General features: G+C 33.7%; 1 protein-coding gene and 1 non-coding gene across 2 annotated transcripts in view; both read left to right on the top strand.

The window, feature by feature from the left end:
* Nucleotides 1-11,266, top strand: part of LOC149137210 (selenoprotein F-like) — a 31,546-nt gene extending 20,280 nt beyond the window's left edge. Inside the window, exons 3-4 of the mRNA XM_089347521.1 lie at nt 9,726-9,789; nt 10,662-11,266. Of these exons, the coding sequence (XP_089203647.1) occupies nt 9,726-9,789; nt 10,662-10,840 (243 nt within the window). The 3' untranslated portion in view covers nt 10,841-11,266. The remainder of the gene's footprint in view (nt 1-9,725; nt 9,790-10,661) is intronic.
* Nucleotides 5,947-6,078, top strand: LOC128247191 (U4atac minor spliceosomal RNA). Its single transcript, XR_008263591.1, has one exon. It is a non-coding gene; the product is annotated as a U4atac minor spliceosomal RNA (small nuclear RNA).
* Nucleotides 11,267-12,285: the final 1,019 nt, after the last annotated feature.

Here is a 12,285-nt window from a genome sequence, read left to right as displayed (position 1 = left end):
CTTTGGTTGTCTCCCATGCACACTTCTAAAGCCTTTATGCCATCCCCACCCCTACTTAGGGTTTATCTCCTATGTAAGGTAGTGATCATATAGTGCATAGATATGATGGTGTAGTGTATGCAGGTTGAAATGAAGGCTATTGTTTGTTTATGAATTCTGCCAAATGTGAGCTTTCTATTCAGGTACATGATGCTGCTGTCCCCTGTCCCAGGGTCTCATAGGCCCATACCTCCTACACCCTCAGGGTTGGTACTCTCAACGTCGGCACACTGAAAAGTAGGTCTGGTGAGATTTTTGAGATGCTTGAACGGAGATGTGTCGATTTGTGCTGCATCCTAGAAGTAAGGTGGAGAGGAGGTTCTGCTAGGTTCCTCACAGGCAAAAAACACAGGTACAAGATTTTCTGGGCAAAGAACACTGACGGAGTCAGGGACGTGCGTATACTTCATGCTGAGAAATGAGTTGATAAGGTAATCGAGGTAGTCAGAGTATGTGACAGAGTACTTAAGATTAGATTAGTGCTTCATCATGGGTTAGCAAACATTATCTCGGCCTGTTCCCCTCAGCCGGGGCTACCTGATGGACAGAAGGACCGATTTTATGACACCCTCTTGCAGACTACCTCGTTGACGAATGACAGGGACCTCCTCTTTGTGGCTGGTGACTTCATTGGACATGTTGGATAACATACAGGGGGCTTCCATGGTGTACATGGAGGCTACCAGGCTGCTGGAGTTCTGCGATGCAAATGATCTTATGGTTTGCAATACTAACTTCAGGAAACCTGCCAGTCACCTAGTCACCTACTGTTCTGGCAGACACACTTAGCCAAATTGACTACATCCTCACCAGAAAAAGGGGAAAACGGCTACTTATAAATGCCAAAACCTTCCCAGGCGAAAAATGTATCCCACAACATAGACTGGTAGTTAGCAATGTCAGGATCAGGGCTAAATGGATGCCCAGAAGAGGACCAGCATGGAGGAGAAGGGTCTGGAAGCTTAAAGATCCTGCGAATGGACAGAGATTTAGAGATGTATTACTCGAAGCCTTTGATGAAATAGAAGGGGATATAACTTCACACGATGTGGAAGAAAATTAGATGTTTCTACAGGACAACCTGCTGAGGGCCACTGAGCAGCTCTGTGGATGATGCAAAGTCCCCTCTCGACCCAAAATAATGTGGTGGTGGAACATTGTTGTTGATAGGGCTATTTGACAAAAGAAACAGGCTTGGAAGGATTGGAAGAACGGTGGTAGCAGGGAATTGTATCAGACTGCCAGAAGGGAAGCTAGGAGACAGGTTTATTCAGCTAGAGGGGAAGCAGATAAGAAAAAATTTGCCAATGTTCTGTGCTGTGAGGACCAAAGACTTGAGTATTTTGTGTTGCAAGACAGTGTGTGAGAGGGAATCGTGATGTTGGAGAGAAATGTGTCTGCATGGATGATGGTTCACTTGCACTAAACAAGGCTGCAAAGAGAGAGAGAGAGGTTTGGAGACATTACTATGAAAGGTTGCTCAATAAAGAGAATGAATGGGAGAAAGAGTCTGCCGAATGTCGACCCAACAGAGGGACCAGCTATCCGAATTGACAGTACCTTGGTAGATAAAGCAATCAAGAGTATGAAGACAGAGAAAGCCTCCGGCCCATCAGGAATCACTGCAGAGATGCTCAAAATATCTGTCTATTGGCTATAGCCTAGTCACCCGTATAGTTAACCAGGTGATACATGAAGGAGTCATACCCAATGACTGGTGTAGCAGCACCATTGTCAACTGCTACAAAGGTAAAGGTGACGCTTTAGATACAAATAATTACAGAGGTATCAAGTTGTTGGATCAGGTAATGAAAGTCACGGAGAGGGTCATAGCTCAACTAATTAGGGAACGAATCAGTTTAGATGAGATGCAGTTTGGGTTCGTGCCAGGGAAAAGCACCACTGATGCTATATTTCTGGTAAGACAACTGCAGGAGAAATACCTAGCCAAGGATAAACCTCTGTATCTGGCTTTCGTTGATATGGAAAAAGCCTTTGACAGGGTCCCCCAATCCCTTATCTGGTGGTCAATGAGGAAACTAGGGATAGATGAATGGTTAGTGAGAGCTGTGCAAGCCATGTAAACCTGGAAAAGTACAGGTCAAGTTATTACACCTGTAAAAGTATAGGACAAGCTATTACTTCAAGTAAAGTAAAGAATAAGAAACTTTTACTTAAAATATTGCAGCTAAAATTAAAATTTGAATATTAAAATTTATTTTATTATAGTTTACAAATAACACTATACTTATTCAAGTAGAATTTGGTTAATTTACTACCTTAAATACAGAAAAAAGTGACTAATTAGACAAACTTAGAAATTAGCTGAACAGTTTTGTACAATAAATTTTAATGATGAGAGCTGTAAAGAGTGATAAATTAGAACTGGCATTCTTTGCTGCGATATTTTAAGTAAAAAGTTTCTTAATCTTTACTTTACTAGAAGTAATAGCTTGTCCTATACTTTTACAGGTGTAATAACTTGTCCTGTCCTTTTCCATGTTTATAATCTTAAGAATATGACTTTTCATGCTTGCATTTTTCCATGTAATTGTTTGTAACTTCAATAAATATTACAGAAAAATTTAGTGACAAGCTATGCAGCATTTAAACCCCAACTCAAATATATCATGCTGCTAAAAAATTCCCTGATGATTCAGATTGGCCATGTATGTTGTATGCTCTCAGTTAATAAGAAATATAAGCTTAATTACAAATAGAGGGTTTAGAGTTAAAATTTTCTGTACCAACTCCTGATCATTGAGTAGATCTGTTATCCAAGGCATTTCATCCATGACCTTCCTGTCTTTTTATATGTAGAACTATATTGTGCAGTATGCCCTTTCATTTTTTTTAACACAGTAAGGTGGGATTTGAAGAGAATGGCTGTTATTTTTACAAGGATGAGCAACTATTTAGAGTGCTCCCTTAGCTAAATTTTTGATGCAGCTGTCATTTTTTACTAGTCTGATTACTAAACTAGTTCTCTGCAGATACTATAAGCAGTTATTCTGTAGCTCTTTATCATGTTGAGGCTGCAAATTAAGAGGCAAGGGAAAAGTTGATTGAATTGATCATAGTACTTGATTTATGCTTATTTGTACCCTAGAAGAATGAAAGGAAAAGTTGATCCTAGCAGGATTTGAACTCAGAGTGTAATTACTGTATAGAGCTGTGGTCTTAACAAGGCACCATATAAGCCCTGAGGGTTCATATAATATTTTTTGGGGGTTTGCAGTTGTATTTTAGGGATCAAAGAAAAAAATTTTGCCTTACACGTATTTATTACACCCCCCCCATAAAAAAAAGCAAAACAATTAGGTTTCTTTTTTTAACGCTCCACAAAGTTCAACATGTTCCCTTGGAGAGTGCTATTGCAAACCTGCACAAGTGAACATGTGGTAAACAAAATAGGAATTTTGAAAGAAGTGTCTATAAAATTAGTTTTTAAACATTAATTGGCTGTAGGGGGTCTACCTGAGTAAAACCGTAATCAAAGGGTTCTACAGGTAAGATATGGTTGAGAACCACTGTTATAGAGTATTAATTTATTTTCATTTATTATAAGGCCAGATTTTTAAGGAGTGGTAGCATTTTCATAATGCAAATCTCTCTCTCTCTGTCTATATATATATATAAAACAAATATAAATGAGTATATGCATATATACGTACAAGTATGTGCATACCTACATCTACCTGTATATATAGGTGCATATCTGGGTACAGGACATTGCAAACAAAACGTAGACAAAAAAAATAATAATAACCAGAGTACAGAAAACACACAGGCCACATAGAGAACATTTTCCTTCATCAGCTGCCCCCATTCTAACACAGGCGTTTCGAAGAGTTAGGGTATATATATATATATATATATATATATATATATATATATATATATATATATACTTTTATCTTGATATAAAAATTATTAAATATATAGTGAAAAAGAAAAAGAGGTAAAAAAAACATCAATCCAACAAAACTAAGCGCCTCAATTTTAATCAGTATATTATTAGTAGTTTATGGATTAAAAAAAAAAATTTCATTAGATATATGTATTGGCTTCTTTTCACCAGTCGTATGTGTAATTTTTCAGAGAATAAGCATATAGTAAAATAGCTTCAACAGGTTTATAACTACTGGTATTTTACTTGCAGACCTATATATGTTCACATAATAGAAATTTCATTCTTTCAAGCTACTGCAAATTTTTACATCTGTGAACTGTTTCATTAAGAAGTTTTCTTGATTAAAAAAATAAAACACAATGGACTACTTGCATGTTTATTTACACAACGTTTATCCCCACAAAATATCTTCCCACTAACATTTTTTTGGCGAAAGTAAAGAATACGCACACCCGGTGTTTAGGGTTAAGGGTTACGCCGAAAACGGGTGGTGTTCGTATTCTTTACCTCCGCCATATATATATATATATATATATATATATGTGCAAACACACAAAAAGCATGTACTAAAATTAGCATATCAATGAGAGCATGCATGATATTTATTATAAACAGTTTCGTTCGTTCCATTCTTCTTCTTAATAATAATAATAATAATAATAATAATAATAATAATAATAATAAACGAAAATTATGTCGTGAACATATATTAAAATTTAAATTATATGTCATATTGATTTGTAGCATCCCGTTCTTTATAATCGTAATCTATGCCGTTTGAAAGGTATTTATTTAAAATTTCACTAGAAGATATCCATTTTCCTAAAAGTTATGAGGGGAAAAATCGGATCTTGCGAATTTTCCGAAAATCCTTTCTCCGCCCCCCCCCGTTCGTTGGCGCAAATTTTTGTTTTCACATTCGTTTAATACACATTTTTTTTTACACCTATTACACTCGTTTTTTTTGTTTGTTTTGGTGACCGGTAGTTAAAGTAAACATTAACTAAATTTTTTTCCAGAACCATGATTTATATTTGTATGAAAATCAGGAAAATCAAAATAAGTAAATAAAAAAATAAAAAATCAAATAAAAAAAGTCATTTCAAAACTGCTCTATCTATTTGCTAGAAAAAGCAGACAGATAACCCTTAGATCACCCCCTACCGTCTTCAATGTTTCTATTTTAGGCACCGGGCCATCAATTTTGAAACGACGGGTTAATCAATACCTTCAGCTCAAGTACTTAACTGGTACTCTATTTTATTGCCCCGGCCTCCATAAGGATGAAGTTGATCTCGGAACGTATTGAACTAGAACAAATATTGCAATACATTTTGTCCGACGGAGGTGAAAAAACATAATGTGGTTGTCACGGCTCTAATGCCTTTTGATCAGAGCTGACATGGGACTAAACAACAACTAAGTTTATTAGTAAGGCATGTAGAATTAAGTGATTTGACTAAGATATGTAATGAATCGCGGTGGTGGGTATGAATATACAACACGTAATGCCGCAGCCAAATTTCCGAGTGACGTACATTCATATAACATCTCGATAAATATTTATATGATTTTAGCAGGCAGTTAACGAGAAGGGCGGGATAGAATAAGTGTGAAGGAATGTGTGTGTGGAGAGAGACGGAGAGAGAGAGAGAAAATTAATACGTGGAAAATTAATACGTGGAATAAATATTTCTTAGAAATTCTAAGCTAAGGGAGGAAACCCATATTAAGCGGAAGTGTCGTGTCAAGGGAAGTAATAATAATATTTTTAAGTAAACTTTCAGAAAAAAGTCTTAAATAATTATTTTTCAGTTTAATTCAAAACGTTACATCTACGAAAATGATTAATTATGTTCTTTAAATTAAGTTGATATAATTTGTTAAGCGCAATATTTCGCTGTACATTAATGGCGATGACTACTCCGTTAGTCAATACCTACAAATGTACATTTTGCTCAGTGTATATATTAGAATACGACAAAATATAGTTAACCGTCCTCGTCAGGGGGTTGGGAGCTTGCTCAAGGAGGGTTTACTGAGGGCAAGACTGCTGACACCTGCAATTAATAATTGAGCGCACCACTGTACCCGGAGGGTACAGGTTAGGTGCAATTTTTGGAAATTCTCAATTTGAGAAATATTCCTAAATAATTGAAGAAAAGACTCTAACTGTATATTTACTCACTTTTTCTTACATGAACCATTCTGGAAGTTTTACAAGCTACCAAGTTTAACCTAACATTAGTTAAAATAGATACCAGGATGCTTGAGATATCACAACTTGTAGTCTGGAAATTCAGAAACTATTTTGGTGTTTAATGTGATGATGTACTGACTGACACACTGCAGAAGATATTCTAACTGTTCACATTTTTGTTTGTATCTGTATCAATGAAATGTAGGTCATCCTAGTTTAGACCTAGAATTATCTTCTGAACTAATAGATGCAAACTAATGTATTCTTTTGTAAAGGACTTATTGTATTTGAGTTTTTATTACTCTGTTTAGTAATAGCTTACTGTGGTTTTAGAATAGGTACACAGTGTCCATGCATATTGTAAGGGTGGGCAACAAGAAGTGCATCTAGCTGTAAAACTGTGCCGCAGGAAAACCCCAAATTCATGCCAGCATAAAAAAGCACATATAAAATTGTGATGATGATAATATCAGTTGTAAAATCCAACATGACAAATGTGGCCAAACTATTATTCCCAAAATAGTACACTTTTCCCTAAGATTTCATATAATGATTAAATGTTTTGCTTTTGCATGTAATTAATATATAAGATAAAGTAAAATTTACACATATTAATTTCTTCCTTAAGTTAAGATGAATTGTTGAATGAAGTATTTATTGTTATTTGAATCAACCTCTTTATGCTACTGCTACATATCATCTCTAGTAGAGTGAAACACAAAACTAAGTCTGATGGGATTTCAACTTAGAGACTATACAGTATATGAACAAATATTTTTTACTTATATTTTATATACTGTTTTGTATTGCGGTTTTGCTGGTGGATGTAGTCAATCTTTGAAATTTTAGTTGACTATCAACTGCTTCTGTTAGATATTCACTTCTCCCATCGATAAAGACTCCATTTGGGATCTGATCATCATAACATCAAACATGTGTACTTATCTAATAACATCAATATTTGTAGTTACATAATGATTTCACATTTGACATTAAAAAAATACCATTTAATAACTTAAAAGTGTACAAGTATTTAACATCAAATATCATCATCATCATTATATATACAGGGTATCCCCTCAAAAATGTATACACATAGAATGATATAAAAGTCAGTGCTTATTAAAATAGAGTTCAGTTTCAAAATTTAATAGAATCTACAAACAGAATTTTTTTTTTATGATCACCTGTTTTCAAAGTGATGTCCATTCTGGTCCAGGCACTGCTGGTAACATGAAACAATGGAATTGCAAATATCAAGAAACATTTTGTTTGGTATTTATGTGCATTCTCATTCAGTGGCTGTCTTCAGTTCATTGAGTGTTGCTAGTTTTGTACAATAAATTTTATCATCTAAGTATCCCCATAGAAAAAAGTCTAGTGATGTGAGGTCTGGCAACTGTGGCGGGTATTCATCTGAATTGCTTTGTCTGATCCACCTGTTTAGCAAAGCCTCATCACGATAAGCCCTTACATTACAATTGTAGTGTTGGTGTATCCTGTCTTATTCAAAATAAAACTCCACATCTTCTAAGTCCTCTTGAAGACTTGGCATGATATTCAGTCACAGTGCCACCAAAAAGAATGGGCCAATTAATCCTTTTAATGATAAGCATCACTATTATGTAACTACTGGTAAATTTACATGATGTTCCTCCTTAGTATGTGGTTCCTTGGGTCCCCAATAGGTACAACTGTGGCAGTTAATCAAGCCATTTAATTTGTATGTAGCCTCATCACTCCAAACAGTCTTTGTTGGAAAATGTGCATCGTCTACACATCTTGCCAAATACAACTTGCAAAACAACTGTCTTTGATTTGGACCATTTTCATTGAGATCTTAGATTATTCTTGGAATGTCACTTTTCCAATGACTGTATTTCAAGGTACAGTTCCTATCTCACAACTCACTTGCCACACAGATTTTCTTGAACTCTGGCAGTATGTTTCTAGTACCCTTTCTTGCTTTGTCAGGCTCATTAATATCCATGGTCTTCTGGAATGTTTCTTGTGGACATTCTAAATAGTTCCATCTGTTTCAAATCTATCTGTAATTCAATTAGTGGTAAGCTACTTCGGCAGATCTGTTTGAAATTCCCACCTAAACCATTTTTGTACTTGGACTGTGTTTTTCAACTTCCAGAAACACTTTTGGATAAATTTCCTTTGTTCAAAGCTTAGTTTAGTTTCCATCATTATTTCAAATGGGGTAAATCTGAAAAGGAATAAAGTGTGTATACATTTTTTGGGACACACTGTATATGTATATATATTAGTATTTAACGTGAAAGGGTAAAGGTTTTTCTAACTTCAAATACAGTGTACAGGTATTTAGCATCAAATATTGTTAGTCCAACTCATGCCAGCATGGAAAACAGATGTGAAACAATGACGATAATGGTAGTTATTAAATAACATCAAAGTGTTCAGATGTTTAATATCAAATGTATGTATAGTTATGTAATATCTAACATTAAAAGTAGTTTTTAGCATCAAAGTGTACAAGTATTCAACATCAGACATGTATTGGTATCTGACAGCATTAAACATATATGATACAGAGCTAGAGTTCTCTAGCATTGTCTGTAGCTTCTCAAATCAATAAGTTTTTTGAGATAATCAACAATTAATTCAATTTTATAGAATTTTCAGTTACAGTGTGTTATGCTTGTTTTAGAATAGACATATCACATTCCTATATACTGTAAGAAGTGATGAAAAGGGTTGCATCAAGAGTGGTATCTGACTCTAAAACACTACTTGAGTAAAACTGCCCAACTTGAGCCTGATGGTAAAGTGGATATAAAACTTTGATATTGATGATTATAGAATATACCACTCATTCTGTGATATCTAGGAATGTGACTGCCTGTCTATACATACATGCATACAATGCAAAATTGATGGCCACCAGCAGCAGCAGCAATTTGTGTTCACTTTTCCATCTGGCATGGGTTACATCTTCTCTTGATGAGGAGAACTGGACTTATTGTAATTTCTTCATGTGACTAGTTACAGGTTACATACCCATGACTTTTTGTGCATTTCATCTGCAATTTATGATTATCATGATTATCATGTAAATCTAGGTTTCCTGAAACAACTGTTGAGTTATGAAATTACATATTACCTTACCTTATTCTGTATTTATTTTGTGCTACATGTAAATATATTTATATCAGGCTTACCTGTGTTTATCTCCATTACTGCCTATGGTAGTAATGGAGATGCATGCACACACACACACACACACACACACACACACACACACACACACACACACACACACACACACACACACACACACACACACACATGAATATGTTATTCAGTCTGTTACAGCAACTTTTATGTAGTACTCTGTTAGTTGCAGAGAAGTTATCCATTGATATTTGCTTGGTTTTTATTATGGATATCAAAAAACATAAATGTCACTTAGATATGTTTAAGCCTCCATTTTTGTTGGAACTTAATCTGTATATAGCTGTTGATTAAATAAATTTAACCTGTATCAAATATTTTTGATATTATCTTTACTTAAAAGTTTTGTTATGTTTTTGTTATATTTCAAAGATGTATCCCTATGCTGAACTAATTGTATGCGGATGAAAATTAGGAAGGTATCCACAGGTTCAAGGTAAGTCAAACTCAAGAATTTCCTTGTTGTTCTGGAGGAATTTTTTATAGAGTGTTGTTGCATTAGCTACTCTGGCTGTTTACACTTAACATTTTAGTCTGTTTATTTGATTTTATCACCAAAAACTTCCATTAATGGAATGTATTACTCCATCCATGTTGAAGATATTTAATTACAGACTCTTTAAATAAGAAATCATCTAAATAATCTATAAAGTTGTTTATGTTAAAATCTTCTATAAGATGATGTTAAATATTTAAGCTTATAGATTAATTAAACTTATTTATAAGAACAGTAATGGTATCTTTATGTAGATTTCATATTAGGTATATATATATATATATATGTATATGTATATATATATATATATATATATATATATATATATATATATATATATATATATATATACATATTTGTTTTGCAAGATTTTTGATGTGAAATCGTGTGTTGAAACAGATGTTGTTGTACTTGGGGATGGTCATATTGCCAGTTTAGCCAATAAAAACACACGCACTGTATATTTGGTGTTAATTTGCTTCAGCTTTATATTACAAAGATTAATGTAATATAAAGCTGAAGCAAATTAACACCAAATATACAGTGCGTGTGTTTTTATTGGCTAAACTGGCAATATGACCATCCCCAAGTACAACAATATATATATATATATATATATATATATATATATATATATATATATTTATTATATAATTTTGTAACTCAGTCTCTTAAAAAGCAATGTTACAATATTTTATGAGGATGAATAACTGTGTGAATTAACTTATAATTACTTTAAGAACTAATGAATTACAGAAGTCTGGTTTAATTTTCTTAACAAAATTACTGAATCATTTCATTTGTCATTTCAGCTTTTGTGAAAAGCGCTCGTACACAACAATTTCCAGGTCTTAAAATTAAGTACACACGTGGTGCTGATCCGACTATCCATTTGTTAAATGAGAACAGAGAAATAGTCGAAACCCTAGGAATTGAGAAGTGGAACACTGATTCTGTGGAGGCCTTCTTTCATGAACGTTTAATGAAGTAAAAATGCAAAAAAACACAAAGCATCTATTCACCAGCTCTGCTATTCAAAGTAGCTAATATTGCTGACTAGTTTGGTAATCTCAAAGTTTACCATCTACCACATATACTTAATGTTACAGTTGGCTGGTCTGGTCGTAAAATATTAGCATTTTAGTAAATGATTTCTCTCTATGAAAATCTTACTAAAAACTTAATTTAAGGTTGTAAGGTTGGATACAAAATGAGAAAGCAATTACTTGAATTTCAGAGCTGCCTATTTTTATATCTTTTCTCTCTTAAATCCATCATTGTGGGTACTAAATAAGAATATAATATTCCATTTATTTTTATCATGAATTTTCTTTTTTTAATAGTATTTCATGATATGTAATTTTCTTATATTTATTTCTGGTCACATGGATTATTAATAAAATTTGTTACACATTTCTGTGTTTCTTAATGTCATTTTTTAAATTTAATTTATATTTCTACATTTTAAAGATTCATAATCAGACTATTCATAACAATTTTTTCAGTATTTGTTTACCTGTTGGTTGGCATATTTTCTGATCATCTTCAGGTGCCACACTTTATATTTTGTGTTGAGGAATCATCACATTGCAGTCATAGTAGGTTTTAAATTTATGCTTGAGTATTTTCATTGGGGTTTTTGGTTAATATTATATTTAATGCTTTGACATTTACTTTCAATAAGAGACTTTGAATTATGTGAAAGAGTGTGGATGAAATATGAATTGAAAGAAGTGTGCATGTCAAAAATATTGTGGTACCACCTGAAAAAATGAAGTTAATAGTCTGATTAATATTTACTTTGAACCAACGATGGAGTTTCTATGTCAAGTTTCTATGTCAAGTTTCTATGTGAGAGCCTCTTAATTGAAAGCAAAATCCTGTCAACATTCAAATTTAAAGGACCTGTTATGTGAAGTCTATAGAAACTCATTAACACCCTCACCTAGTTTAATCCTTAAGATTCAAAACAGTAATTTAATACAAGTTGCATAACTATGAATTTGTAAAATTAAAGATTTATTATTTCTCAGTACAAATATATCTCTACAGGTCATTATACATCATTATCATCATTATCATTTAAAATCTATTTTCCATGCTGGCATGGGTTGGACGGTTTGACAGGAGCTGGCCAGCTGGTGAGTAGCACCAGGCTCCAATTGTCTGTTTTGGCATCAAATCATACACCTTCCTATTGTCTCTCCAAGGAAGGACACATTGGATAATGCATTTCTAGATACACTGTCTTAAAAAAACATACCTGATGGTCCTGGATGGAAACCTTTGATCATAGGTCTGATCAATCAAGCTGACCTGCTGCTCAACAATATTCTTTTATTCTTTTACTTGTTTTAGTCATTTGATTGCAGCCATGCAGTCAAGCAAATCGACCCCAGGACTTACTCTTTGTAAGCCTAATATTTATTCTACCAG

The sequence above is a fragment of the Octopus bimaculoides genome, chromosome 2 (genome assembly GCF_046866305.1).
Source record: "Octopus bimaculoides isolate indiv1 chromosome 2, ASM4686630v1, whole genome shotgun sequence".
In the NCBI taxonomy this organism is placed as follows: domain Eukaryota; kingdom Metazoa; phylum Mollusca; class Cephalopoda; order Octopoda; family Octopodidae; genus Octopus; species Octopus bimaculoides.
Note: the sequence above shows the minus strand (reverse complement) of the source record. Positions and strands in the feature narration are given on the sequence as shown.